This window comes from Rhynchophorus ferrugineus, unplaced genomic scaffold (genome assembly GCF_030347505.1).
Source record: "Rhynchophorus ferrugineus isolate W39M unplaced genomic scaffold, kcgeb_rfMv2 rfM3, whole genome shotgun sequence".
Taxonomy (NCBI): Eukaryota; Metazoa; Arthropoda; class Insecta; order Coleoptera; family Curculionidae; genus Rhynchophorus; species Rhynchophorus ferrugineus.
The window spans coordinates 54,493,807-54,508,869 of record NW_027472582.1 but is presented as its reverse complement, the minus strand read 5'-3'; the positions used below and the strand labels follow the sequence as shown (position 1 = coordinate 54,508,869).

The 15,063-nt window shown below is 31.7% G+C and overlaps 2 protein-coding genes across 2 annotated transcripts; both read left to right on the top strand.

Moving 5' to 3' along the window:
- The first annotated feature begins 3,423 nt into the window (after positions 1–3,423).
- Positions 3,424–6,976, top strand: LOC143194140 (protein takeout). Its single transcript, XM_076400718.1, has 5 exons — positions 3,424–3,534; positions 3,588–3,683; positions 3,835–3,982; positions 5,136–5,269; positions 6,521–6,976. Exons 1-5 carry the CDS (start codon positions 3,483–3,485, stop codon positions 6,814–6,816), a joined length of 726 nt encoding a protein of 241 aa, XP_076256833.1. The 5' UTR covers positions 3,424–3,482; the 3' UTR covers positions 6,817–6,976.
- A 3,530-nt stretch (positions 6,977–10,506) lies between these two features.
- On the top strand, positions 10,507–13,529 carry LOC143194138 (circadian clock-controlled protein daywake). The gene is made up of 5 exons (XM_076400717.1): positions 10,507–10,620; positions 10,682–10,777; positions 11,190–11,337; positions 11,470–11,603; positions 13,141–13,529. Exons 1-5 carry the CDS (start codon positions 10,572–10,574, stop codon positions 13,434–13,436), a joined length of 723 nt encoding a protein of 240 aa, XP_076256832.1. The 5' UTR covers positions 10,507–10,571; the 3' UTR covers positions 13,437–13,529.
- The last annotated feature ends 1,534 nt before the right edge of the window (positions 13,530–15,063 follow it).

Here is a 15,063-nt window from a genome sequence, read left to right as displayed (position 1 = left end):
AATAACATATCACAAAGCTTTATATTTGGTTTTATGAATTTATTTCGCACTTTCTATTAATTACATCTTATCTTTACTCTATCCTAAAATGCATGACATTTTAATGAAACATCTATTCTTTGTTAATCTTTTGTCTTTCAGCAAGATTATAAAGTTATAACATATACAAATATGGCCATTTTTGATTCTTACCTTTGCTATAATTCTCAAACAAGTTCTTATAACATTTTACTAATAATTCATATCTTATCACGTATTTTCTAAATACGTGTAAATTCTAAAAATTACTTCTTTACAACTCTCATTAATAACGCTTGCTGTGAAATCTGTCAATCTAGTTCTGGCAGTTCGGACCAATCCTCACGCAGGCCAATGTCCTGTTACTGTCCTCTAAAAAGTAGTGTGTGATATAGCGTAGTCGTGATGGAGAACATTGCGTTTCCTATTGATTAATTTAGAAAATCGAATTTGCGACTTGGCCAGGTTCGAGCAGATCTTACTGAATAAATACAATTCATGCTTTGGTATCAGCTTTTTGCACGTCTTTTTCTTGCATTATTGTTGTATATCCGATCCATCATTTTAATTGTTAATTCATATGCGATAGAAATATTTTTATATCCAATCACAAATGTTCTAAAACTGTTTTATATTTTGTAAACTGTTATGTTTCAAACGGACTATAGTGTGACTTTATCAAATTAGTATTACTAGATGATCATTATTAAAAATATATATAAAACGCTTGGTTAAACGTTGCCTTAACAATCACACTTCAACATCAACACCAAAATCTGAATCCGTGCTTGAAATTCATTCTGTATATTTAACGGCGCCAGAAAATGATTATATTATTTAGGCGATGTCATTGAAGACGATGAGTATATACAATAATCGAGTCTTCCACATGAGAATAGTTAGTATCGTGTCACAAGAGCCAATAAAATATTTGAGAATGCTCAAGTAGACTACGTTTCTAACTACCTGTTATTTTAATGGATACAGCACGGGATTCGCCAACTGGATCTTAACTTCGATTACTGGAAAATACGAAAGGGTTTTTCGGGATGAAACGCTAAATTGACTTAGAGGCACATAAAAATAATGTATACCGATTGGCTATATCTCGATTAACCTGTCTTGTCATTTTGATCACAAAAAAATCAGTCTTGACTAAAAAGAAACAACATAAAGACACAGGAACAATCCTATCGGACGTTACGTTAATCTTGACATGATAATTAAGATTCTGTAAATATTCTGTTTTATTATTTTTAAATTAATCCGTTAACATAATATAAACATATAATATGATTACATGCAATAAAATATCCTTTTATTAATCTGAGTCCATAATTAAGAAAATATTTCCTAACTCATAATTAGAAATTTATTAAGAAACAACATTTAAATATTTACAGATTGCTATTAATGTTTATATTATTTCGCTACGCTTTTATTACATAACGAGATTCTATGTAAACAATAAATTTGAATATATGATAATTTGATGATAATTTGAATCATGTACTAATGATGATCAGTGTTATTTTAACAATAAATGAATTCTGCAGAAAATTATGTTAAAATTTAATATTCTTGGTTAAAAAATATATAAACAACTATTAAATTCGATAGTTTTAAGATAAACGACTACATACATTCTACATAAAATAATAGTATCTCATTTACTAGTATGGAGTTGTTTATTATTTACACATATTAGTCGTGGAACGCCCAAAATCACATTTTTGACAGTCATTACGTTGACAGTGAATTGCAAGACTCGTTTGACAAAATCTCAGCTCAAACTCTGAAATTACTTTTAGACAATCAGTTTTAATCAATCAATTGTTTCCAGACATTTACATGCAGCATTTATTCAGATCGATATAGATATCTTGACTAGCACACGATTTCTAAATGCCTTTTTAAAGTAAACAAACGATCATAGTACATTTAAAGGTGTATAAACACGTACTATAAGGGATTTTCTTTAACTTCTTTTTCTTTTTATTATCTTCAGGATTTTTAAATTTAAGAAACCCATGAATTATAAGTGATTTTCAAAACTTCGATGCGCAAAAATTTTAGATCCGTGGGTATTTCAGTTTGTTTTCAGTGTCTGTAAGCTCCATGTTTCAAACTTCTGGTCGAAATTTAGTGAATTATGTTAAAAAATACTTCGAATACCTTTGATATGATTGTCGATCCAACATCAACGTGTCTCCTTGTTTATAAAAGTTGTTCGATGTTGGTTACTTCCACTAACTCAAAAGAAATCGGTCTTGTAACCTCCATGATACATAATAATCATACCGATTGGGCCAGTTTTGATTTTTGTAATGATATTATTCTATATTTATAGAGATTTGTCTATTTATAGAGATATTCCTTCTATACATTAGAGCTTAATACAGAAAATCTGAGTACTGAATGCCACACACAAGTTAGAAACAACACTACAAGGTTATAGTTTCTTTTAATAATTCATATTTGATTAACTATTAATTATTAGGAGTAGATAACACTTATATGATTTGTTCAATATTTAACCTATTTCTATATATCCTATATTAATTTAATATACGAGTAATAAACTTTGTGGTTATATTGTTTTATAGACATAATAATACCACGGAATGATGTTACACATTACTGACATACAAATTACTGACGACTAATACCATATAAGTTGTTAATGTTTACATTATTATATTATATTATTTTCAAATATTTAATTTTATTATTTGATTGTTTAAGGCTTTGTGATATATTTACTTTTTTCAGGTATGTCCCAAATCTGCGGAATGAACTTGATGATGAAACAATTCATACTAATCAATGAATTAGCCGGCTTGGTGGCGCAGTGGTTAAGGCGATGGGACGGTCCTCCTACTGTTTCGATAGCCCCGGGTTCGAATCCTGCTGGGACAGGGTCGTAAATTTATGTTTGTGATTGTTTAAAATTTGTGAATTTTCTAGGCAAGAGTGTAAAATCCGACAAGGAAAATGACCCCAGCCACGCCAGTAACCAGGCTGGGTAAGACCGGATGTCTTCTGGGATGATTTCTAAACTTTCTGGTCACTCGCCAGTCGGTAGGCTTAATGCTGAGGACCGTAGTTCGGAGCCCACGTTAAACTTTAGGCCCAGTCCAGATAAACCCATAGTTGGTAAAAGGACACTTTAAAATATATATATAATCAATGCATTTAAATGATTTACAACGTAAATGAAAGGTGCATTAGTAATAGTGCACCGCGAACTTATTAAAGATTTGGTAATTCATCTTATTTAATAATTTATTTAAAAATAATTTATTTTTTATATGTAGTAATAACTAAACCACGCTATATGTTTAAATAAATGAATGTAAATTGATTTTTTTTCTAATTACTTGATAATTATTTTCTATAATTTATGATTTAAACATACGTATATATATTTATAACTTAAAATAACTTGTAAAAACATTATAATCATGGTGGTAGTAATACTATTTCTTGCAGTACTTGGTTTATTTAATATATGTGGTAAGAAACAATATTGTATCTAAAAACTAAAATTTATTGATACCTTATTTTAGATAGTATTACATTCAAATATTGTAAGGGCTCTGAATCCAGTTCAGACGCTTGTTTAATTGATGCTATTAATGATGCCCTACAACAATTAAAAGCAGGTAAATATTGATATTACATTTATTAGTAATAATAATTAACAAAGAATTAGTCTCTTCAATTTGTTTGGTGATATGGCAATTTTTAATAAATTTATCAATATAATATTAAGAAAAAGAAAATTAAATGATAATACTGAAACTGATCTTATAGGTTATAAAGAGTTTGGTTTGAAGGGCTTGGATGTATACAAGATACCAGCTATTTCTGTGGAAGCTGGAAAAGGGGCTGTACATTTTACACAAAATTACAGGAATATACAACTCTTAGGTTTCACCGATGCTGTTGTCAAAGAAGCGCAGTAAGCATATTACTATTATTATTATAACACCATTTGGTGTTTTAATTGTTAATATTTAACATGTCAATTGAGAAGTCCCCGGTCTGCCATAGTAAAAGAAATTTGTTCGGCAAAATTATTTTTTTTATTCAACATAATTCCCTTCAAGGGTGATACACTGATTATAGCGACCCTCCAACTTTTCGATACAATTTTTGTAGTACGCTTAGTCCATTGCTTCAAAATAAGTCTTAGTTTCGACCTCCTCATTCGACGAAAATCTCTTCCCAGCGAGCATTCTTTTGAGATCTAAGAACAGGAAATAGTCGCTGGGAGCCACATCTGGAGAATATGGTGGATAAGGAAACAATTCGAAGTCCAATTCACGGATTTTCCCATCGTTTTCACTGACTTGTGCACGTTGCATTGTTGGTGGAGCAGCACTTTCTTTTTCTTTAAATTCAAAGCAGTTAATGAAAATTATTCCACGCACATCCCAAAATACAGACGCCATAACCTTGCCAGCCGACTGTTCATCAACTCGTCGTTGTTTTTGGTCAAAAGTAAGCTAGCGCGGCGCCCACTTTACACAAAACTTTCTCATACCCAAATATTCGTGAATGATATGATGTACACGTTTAATTGATATCTTTAGAGTGTCTGCTATTTCGTTCAATTTTAATTTACGGTCATTCAAAATCATTTTGTTGATTTTTTAAAATGTTTTCCGCGGTAACAACCTCTTTTTGGCATCCATAGCGGTCACTGTCTTCGGTGCTCATTTCACCACGTCTAACCTTAGCATACTAATCCTTGATGGTTGATTGTCCTGGGGCGGTGTCCAGAAACTGGGCATCAAGCCAAGTTTTTGCTTCAACTGTATTTTTTCCCTTCGAAAAGCAAAATTTTATCAACACGCAAAATTCCTTTTTATCCATTTTTTTCACAATAACAAAAGTTGCTTCACTCAAAATGATATAATTCACAAACTAATGATCCGATAGCTGTCAAATTTATACACGCGTCTTTTGAGGGTTAGGGCTAACTAAAAGACATATGGATTTAATTCTATTAGCGCCATCTATGTGTCAGGCTGGGTACTTTTCAATTGACCTGTTATAATATTAAATAATTACCAAATACCCAGCGTATTAATATAATAAATTATTTCCAGTTTTGACAGACAAAATAATGCATTTACATTCACTATGTTCATACCTCTGTTAACACAGAAAGCAGATTACAATGTTAATGGTAAATTACTTACTCTACCAATCACTGGAAATGGATCTTCAGTTTTTGAATTATGTACGTATGGTTATATTAGGTGCTTGCATGTATTTTGATCAACGATAATGTTGATGAAACTAAGAAGTATTAATGTAAACTAATGTAGAAACTGTTCAACGACGTAACTTAAATATTAAACTGAATAGTTTTGACGTGGATATTAACGAGTCAAACATGGCCTAGACGTAAACTCCTGGAAATTTCAGACAGTTTAACAGTTGAAGAAGCATCTATTTCCAGACCAATCGTCATGCGATACGAAAGATTTAAAAAAAAGGAAAAATACCAACCATACGAATTGACTGAAAATGCCATTTCGAACATTTTCAACATCGCGGTTTCATTGCATGTCACTTAAAAAAAAAAGGAAAAGAATTTTCTATGGCGTATTGGATAATAATTAAATATAGATCTAGTACGACACTTCCAAGCGCAAGAAGTCATGGGTTAATCCAGAAGAGTCGTCGATCCCGGAGCACAACATTTATGGCCATAAAGTCTTGTTGTGTATATAATGGCATCAGCAGGGTGTAATGTGTTACGACCTTATAAAATAGATTGAAACTATTACTGCATATATTTACCGACATCACGTAAATAAATTGAAGGGAGTATTGTTGCTAAAATGACTAGCAATAGCAAGTAACATTCAGACCAATCATCCTCTTGCATGGTAACGTTCGAGCACATGTTGTGAAGAATGCACTATTTCAAATCAAATGGAAAGATCTACCGTATCCAGCGTACTCAGTAGGCATAGTATCTTCTGATTATCACAAAATTATTGCCAAACCAACATTGTTCTTTCGGCGTGGTATGTCGCCACAAAGAAAATAATTGATATTTTGATTGGTATATATTGTACCAATTTTTCTCAATAAATGCCTTTTTAAAGTTAAAGTATGATCTGAATACATGCAAACATCACACCGTAAACGAGCTCATTTCAAGTTTTTAAAATCTTGAATAATTCACAGCATTTGAATTCATTAAAAAACAATTTATTAGTTGATGCATGAGCATGTGTATGCCAATTAAATATGCAAAACATTATCTGCAAAATAATAAGATTCGCAAATATTTAGTATTTCCTAAACATTTTGACTGATATTTTATGATTAACTCAATTGAAAGATTGAGTCATGTCACTAGCATTATTTTCTAAATTGTAGAACACTGATATGCTTGGAATAAAGGTTTTTTAGAAATAATATATTTGATTTCTTCAATTGAATTTGTAATACGAATTTATTTATTTTGTTATTCTAGATAATATGAATCTAAAAATTGATATGACTCTAGAAGACTACACCAGAGATGGAGAACATTACTACAAAATTAAATCAATACAAGTATACCTACCTATATCTAAGTTAAAAGGGCATTTTGACAATCTCTTTAATGGAAATAAATTACTGGGTGATAACGTCAACCGACTGCTTAATGACGAATGGGAGGCTATATACAGCGATGTTCAACACCCCCTTGAACTAGCATATGGGAAAGATTTTGAAATGTATATTCAAACATTTTTGGATCATGTGCCTGCTAAAGATTTGTTTTGAAAATAAAATAAGAACCTTTCGAATTAAATTTTAACCCTGATCAGTTTCAAGCATGTAATGATTTCCAAAAATAGATAAATAAACTATACAACATAGTTATCTAATAGTTATGTTAAATAAACATGATAATAAAGTTTATGTTCATTAAAAATAGATTAAAGTTATTTTGTACTTATTGAGTTAACAAAAAATGGATTTCGACATTGAACTGTGAAAGAAATCTAATATGTTTATATAAAGATAAGCTTTGATGACCTCTTTTCTATATACCAAATCTATTCCCAGCTATAATTGTTTAGTGGATAAAAATAAACATTTTATTTGAAAAATGAGGTTTCTATTTTCATGACATGAATACCACAATCACTTCTGATTTTCTAACATTAACTTTAGGCAAGACTGGTATTGAATATCTAGAATGATATTAAAACAGCATTAAATTCAAGTCACAGGGTTACCTTTTAGACTTCCAAAAACTAACCTAATATTCTTAAAATAAAAAAGGGTACGTGCCAAAAGTTAGTGATTATCTGGAACTTAGTTTAAAAGTTACAGCATATTTAGTGAATATTTTTTCATTAGATAAGCACCGCACGACTAGTTGATGAATACGACAATCAAATTGAATTTATTCTACTGACAAACTGTTAGCAGATCTTAAAAACCTACTGCGGATTAGATTTCGGTCAAATGAAGAAATCGCTAAAGTTTTGAAAATGTTTGAAAGCCAAATCGTCAGACCAATAAAATGTGAAAGACTCTAACTAATAAAATATTTATCCTTTCCTTAAATGTTTACTATATCTTTCATTTGCATTTCCTTATGACCAGTGTTCAAAGAAGCATTTTAAGCCATCTTTTACACATTCTTTAAACTCATGGTTCTAAATCTTAAATTTAAACAGATTTTTAAAATGTGGTCATGTTGCTAGTGCCTTCTTGCTGAAGGAATATCCTTCTTCTTCAAAACGAAACTTGATATCATTATACTATTAATATTCTAATTTGATCTCTTCACCTTGCTTTATCCCATATATATTTCTACCTTTATTACTACCTATACAACTCCATTTCTATATCTGAAGAAGATTCTGTAACAGCTTAATAAATATTTTATAGTTTGTTGTATTTTATTTTTCTATTTTTGAAGTAATCAATTACATGAATCAATGAATAACTCAATATGATTAAAGGACACAAGATTAAGAGTAAGTAACTGGTAAATGTTAGCTCGATATAGCTATACCCATATCGCTATAAGAATATATCCCATTTATAAATAGCCCAGCGTCCATCTCAAACATACCTTCCAAACCCTCTAAAGGCCGATTCCTTCACGGATATCGTTCTAGCAAATCCGAAAAAATCAAGCTCCTCGCTGAAATGTTCGAGAATCAAATGAAATGTAACCCTTCACTTGGTTCACCACAACAGACGTTAACCTTCATTACTGACACTATCCCCTCAATGAAGAGGAAAAACATCCCGTCAGATCATCTTCTAAAAAGCATACTCTCTCCTAGAGATCCCCAGCTCTCAATAAAACGTCTATCCCTGAAAAAAAATCCAGGCCCAGATGGAATCGCAGCAAACCATCTAAAAAACCTCGCCAGCAAGCAACTTTCGGAGCTTGTCAATATTATTATCTCCATATTGAGATTAAAGCATTTCCCAAAAAATTGGAAACATGCGCTTGCCGCTCTCATCCACAATAAAAATATTCAAGCCTTCATGAAACCGCTTGCGTCGCAGCAACCATCCAACAAGTACTTATAAAAGGCCACAAAGCTGGAGCCATCTGTCTAGATGTATCCAAAGCTTTCGATCAAGTATAGAAGAACGGTCTAATCTTTAAAGCAAAACAAGTAGGTCTACAGGATGCCCTAATTTCTCTGCTCAAGTAAAGATCGGCGATGTAGTCTCGGAGACACATCTCTGCAGGAGTTTCGCATATGCTCCACTAGCCCTAGCCCTGTTCAACCTTTACATGGCTGATTTCTCGCTTCCCAAGCAATCACACACAGCATTTTATGCAGATGACAGAGCTTTCTTCACCATCGGTTACAGCCGCGATGCCATCCGCGAAGACTCCACGCCAACTCAACCAGGCGATTGAGTGATATAAATTCTGCAATGCACTGACTCACTACAAATTAATCAGAGAAAAAAAGAAGGGGTTCCGTGCATACCACCTCCAAACTGAAAGAGTCACCCTATCCCCTAGCTCCAGAAGATCAGCTGATCAGCCCAAATTCAGCAAGCCATTTGCAAAGGCAATGGCGTGTACAGTCCACTATTTCCACTACTCTGCAGAAAAATCAAACTCCCAATCTGTAAAAAATGCTAGGCGGCTTAGCCTGCTTCTACGGAGCACAGGTGTAGTACTGGTCCAACTCCGACAGATAACTTGCGGTACTCCAAGTGTTTCAATCCAAAAAGTTAGCACATTCCTCAATGCCCCATGTTTTGAAGAACGCAAATACATACGTAGAATCAGAAATCCCGTTCATGAAAAGCTTCACGAACATGCTCAGTGTGAGGTTCTACCTAGGCACCTCAGAACATGATAACAATCTGATCAAATCCCTACCCATCCATAATCTCCGGTAGTAAAACGAAAAACGACAACCCCAGTCGTAACTCAGGGTCTCTGTCGCCGGTAAAACTCTTCAATTTTGAACCCGAAACGACATCAGAAAGACAGCAGACCATTTGGACCTAGCTGACACCCTGTGAAAAGAAAAAAAATCCATCTCAAACCAAAATTATCCACGAATTATTAGAGATTATGGCCCGATGAATGGAAGTAGAATCAAACAAAAAAGAGATAATTGTATAATGTATGTAACCGTTATTTATTGAGATATTGCATAAAATATTAAAAATATATTTTTTTCTTAATCTTAAAAATCAATTAGAATCGGAAGGTCTCCATGTAAGGAACGATTCATGTAGTATCTGGGTGCATATCCACAAAAAAATAAAATAATAGTACTCTATATTAGATTTAAATTAGTAAAATTTGGTATCACCTAAGATCGACAAAGTAACTATTTGTTTTTAAATGTAATTTGGTTGAAGCTGAGAGTGGCATATTATTATGAATTTGTGTTATGTTGTCTAACCTGTTTTATTATTATATAGCTATTATCTCCAAAGAAGTATGGCAAGTAATTTGATTGATCAATTTTGTTAATTATCTTTAGCTACGCGTTGGATTTTTAGATGAATATTCAGCTGGAGGTAATACACCTATAAAATATGACTGATTGATATGGATTTAGGATCGAAGGCATCACTGACCTGTGCTTTCTGAATAAATTGCTATCGCCTTTAAAATAACGGTGATTTCCTTGATCCCCGATTGACCAACATGGTTGCCAACACGTGGTTCCAATAGAACATGAAAACTGATTCCCCTTATGAGACTGATTAGTCAAGTCATTAGTTTATTTTTTTAAATTCTAGATGTATCATAATTCATATACATATTATATATATATATATATATATATATATATATATATATATATATATATATATATATATATATATATATATATATATATATGTATTTAGTAAACGCGTTATATATTTAATTGATTTGAATCATTATTCATTATTTGCCTTTGAAATTATTTGTTAATTATTTTAAAGAAAAAACAAATCGAGAAATACCCAACGAAATCGCATTTATTAAAATACATATATCATATAAAAATATGTTGCTAGGCGTAATATAAGCTCTACCAGCCATGTTGTTAATAACCATTTTTGCAGTATTTAATTTTCTTAACTTAATTTGTAATGCACTATAAATATTTTTTTTAGAATGTTATAACAGTATCTTTTTTTTTAATTTCAGCTGGAATTACATTCAAATATTGCAAGGGATCGGAATCTAACACAGATGCTTGCTTAGTTGATGCCATTAGTGACGCTTTACAAAAATTAAGAACAGGTACAACTAATACGTATTTATTATTCTTTATCTCTAATTGAAATTTATTTTACGTTGTTCTGTTTCAACCATTTTTATTTGCTATCCACGTGTTCGAAAATCATTATATTTTCTGTTTTCAACAATATTTAATTTTATATAGATTTTATAATATCTAGTAATAATATTATAGCGTAAACGAAATTTTAGAGATTATCTTTTTATGTGAAACTATTGATGTAATATAGTATGTATTCCTTGGATTATGTATATTCGAACTATAATAACATATAATTATTTTTTGAAATTAAATTAAAAGTTGGTAAAATTGGTAAACGCTTTTTGTATTCTACCAGTTTTTTTTTCTTATTTATAATGCCATTCTATATAATATTTATAAAGGTAGATAATTTCATTAAATATAATATTGCAGGTTGTGAAGAATTCGGTCTAAAAAATTTGGATGTATATAACGTAGGACCTATTTCCGTAGAAGCTGGAAACGGAGCAATTCACATAATACAAAATAATTGGAATATTGAGCTAAGAGGCATAGCCGATGCTATAGTAAAGGAGGCACAGTAAGCACATTTATTTCTATAACGATTTTCAATAGTATTCATAAATTAAACTTAAAAAAATATTCATATATATATATATATATATATATATATATATATATATATGAAATTATAATAATTATTTAATTTTAGTTTCGATAAAGAAAGTAAAGCACTAACGTTTACCATGTTAATGCCTAGATTGATACAAAATTCTGATTATAACATAAGTGGACAAGTGCTTAGCTTGCCACTCAGTGGCATTGGAACGTCTACATTTGAATTATGTACGTATATGAAGGATACCTGCTGATTTTCTTTTGACAATACTATTGAAACTACACCTTTAAATATCGAAAATAGCCTATTTTTTATGAGATTTGCAACAAAATGTCGATTTGTATGGCTATTTCACTTCCTAATAGATAGTCCACCCTACATTATTCTATAAGTTTAACATAATTTGTTAATAAAAATATTGTATCATTATAATCTCGATCAATGAATTGTATTAGAATCCTTTAATATAAAGGCAACCGTGCAATAACCATAACTCACTAACTTTGTCAATCGATATTTTGCCATCAGTGTACAATATTTATACAAGGCGTTTGATTGCGCTATATATCCTGTATGAACACAACAACTCAATCGACTGCAAGGAGGTCAGCAGCCTAGATCTTGAGAATTCATTCGGTATGAAACAAACTCAAGAGTATGCATGCCTAGTAAGTATATAATACGAAAACGGCAATTCGAGATCTTCAACGAATCAGTGACGTCCTAAATATTATTTTCAATCGAAAATAGATCAAAAAGTTTAGAAGAGCAGTAAAACATTTAAAAGCCCAAAATCCGAATGACTGAAGTCGCCAAGAACGGTAAAAAATGTGCAGAGTATTAATAAGTCTGACAATCTGACCCTTTAAATTCGAACCTTACTTTCTTGAGGATAAGGTTTATAAACGAAGTTTATATTTAGGCGATACTATTAAAAAAAAATAATTTCAAATTATTTAATTTTCTGCATTATGTTTGCTGGTATTAAGGTTTGTGTATCTTTTTTCTCTTTACCACCGAAAACTCAAATCATCTATTTGGTGACGAATATTTAGCTACTGGCATCCTCCAGCAAAAGATCTTAGAATTATGTATTATGATATATATTTTTAGATATTTTTCTAGGTAGGGATTAAGAGATGCTCTTCGTCACAATTGTTGGTGCAGAATACGAACTACAGATATCGCTCTTTATGATCCTAATCTGTGTCTTGTTATGTGCTTGAACTATTGCGATAACAGATGGTTCATCACTTGTTAATACTATGTTTTTTTCTTCATTAACTATCACGCCATATACGAATATATTATAAAAGAGGGTATCGATCAAGAAGTTTATAGCATCATTTTAAACTTCATGTCTCTTTATAGTTTTTCGCATAATTGTCAACTGCTATATTGAAATGTAATGGAGAGACAAATGGAAATATTAATTGCGAATACCGCCTCGGATCTGCAATGAATTTTACTCGTCATTTTGCATTCGCACGCAATTAATGGAACCATCGCAAGATACCGGAAGAAATCAAGAACCATTCGAAAGAAGAAGGAAAATCATTAAAAAAAGACAATAGCTCGCGTTTCACATCTAATACTCTCTTCCATCAACTGGCGGACTGCAAAAATCTTAACTACATAGCCGGTGTTTGGTCTAAATCCTGTCTACTCTTCTCTACATGTTTCTTTGCGAGCTGCTTTCATAGCGTTCGAGATTTATTTGAAAGAAAAACTAATGAGTTTTGTTGAAATTTCTTTTTTTTGTAGATAATATGGACTTAAAATTTTACTTAATACTTGACGAATACACTCGCGATGGAAAACGGTACTATAAAATTAAATCTATACAAGCAGATATGCCTATATCAGGATTCAAAGCGCATTATGACAATCTCTTCGATGGAAATAAGGTGTTAGGTGACAGTGTAAATGAAATGTTTAATAAAGAATGGAAAGTTATATATGACATCGTCCAACACCCCGTTGAAAAAGCATATGGAAAGGATTTCGAAATTTATATCCAAACGTTTTTGGATCATGTACCAGCTAAAGATCTTTTCTGATGGTACAAAGCTAACAGAAGTTTGTGATAAACTCAAATAAAGTTTTAGAGAAAAATATGAAAACATCCTATAATAAAACTTGCTATTATATAATGTATTTTATTATATAAAATTTTATCAATATTTCTGTTTTATAGAAATGTCCCAAAACTGTTGGAGGTTGGAAATTATAGACCTTAACTAGACCTATTGCTTAACGTGGTCTCAATAGATAGATAGAAATGGTAACAGGTGGGACAAAAAATCCCGCTACCATTTCGATTTCACACCATTTTGGTTATGTGACGTTTAGCTCAGTTTCGCTTTCACCATTGTCTTGTGTAGACGTCTAAATGTTATTCTAGAAAAATATACGCCACATGAACGAGCAGAAATAATGACAATAGTGATTATTTATTGAAAATAATCGTTCCATTATTGTCACGCAGCGGAAATTGCGTCAAAAATATCCTAATAGCCCAGTACCTGACGAAACCACAATTTATCGTTTACATGCGAATTTTCGGCAGTACGACAGCAGACAGGCCTCGTTCTGGAAGACCACGGACGTCTTGTAACGCTGAAGATGTGGCTCTCAGCTTCATTCGGACACGTGGTTCCCAATTACACATTTCTACACGCAATCTTGAAATGAAATTGATGAATTGAATTTTGAAAACTAATTTGAAAATGATCTCTTACTATATTAAGTTTATTTAGTCCAAAAATTTAGTCCAATCCACCGAGAGATCCTGATCAACGTATTGAGAACAGTAATGCAATCCTAAGGCTGTCTGGTGAAATTGAAGATTTTTCGTCTAAATTAATAATGAACGATGAAACCCATTTTCTTCTCAGTGGCCACGCAAATAAACAGAACAGTGGATTTTGGGGAACACAAAATCCTCAATTAATTCATGAAACATCATTTCATCCAATAAAAATAACTGTATGGTATGGTATTCATCCTGGAAACATCATTGCTCCCTATTTTCCTTGAATATAACCAAGGTATTGCAGTTACTATTACTGCTGAACGTTACCAAGACATGGTTCAAAATGTTCTTGTGCCTGAAATGGAAGAGCAAGGACTAGAAGACATGTGGTTTCAGCAAGATGAGGCCAGAGCACACGCAGCTCGTTCAATAATCCAACTATTAAGTGACGTTTTTCCACGAAGACTAATTTCGCGAAGTGGCGATTTAGCATGACCAGCGAGATCTCCGGATTTAACAGCACCAGACTTTTTCTTTATAATTTTTTTAAGTCAAAAGTTTAGGTGAATAAGCCCCAAATGATTAAATATCGGAAAGACAATATTCGTCACGAAATTTAGTCGCATATGGTGCAGGATGTCATGAAAAATGCCTTTAAAAGAGCCGAAAGTTGCAGAGCGAATCGCTATCACGATTTAATATATATATATATATATATATATATATATATATATATATATATATATATATATATATATATATATATATATATATATATATTCAATTATAACGAAAAAAAAGTAAAGACCAAACTAACTTTTTATTAAGACCCAACTTACTTATCTTTTCTTTGAGCAAATATAAGCGATCGAAATGGTAGCGGGGTTTTTGACCCATGTTGTACAATAGATTTACAGCTCTATGCCTTTTAA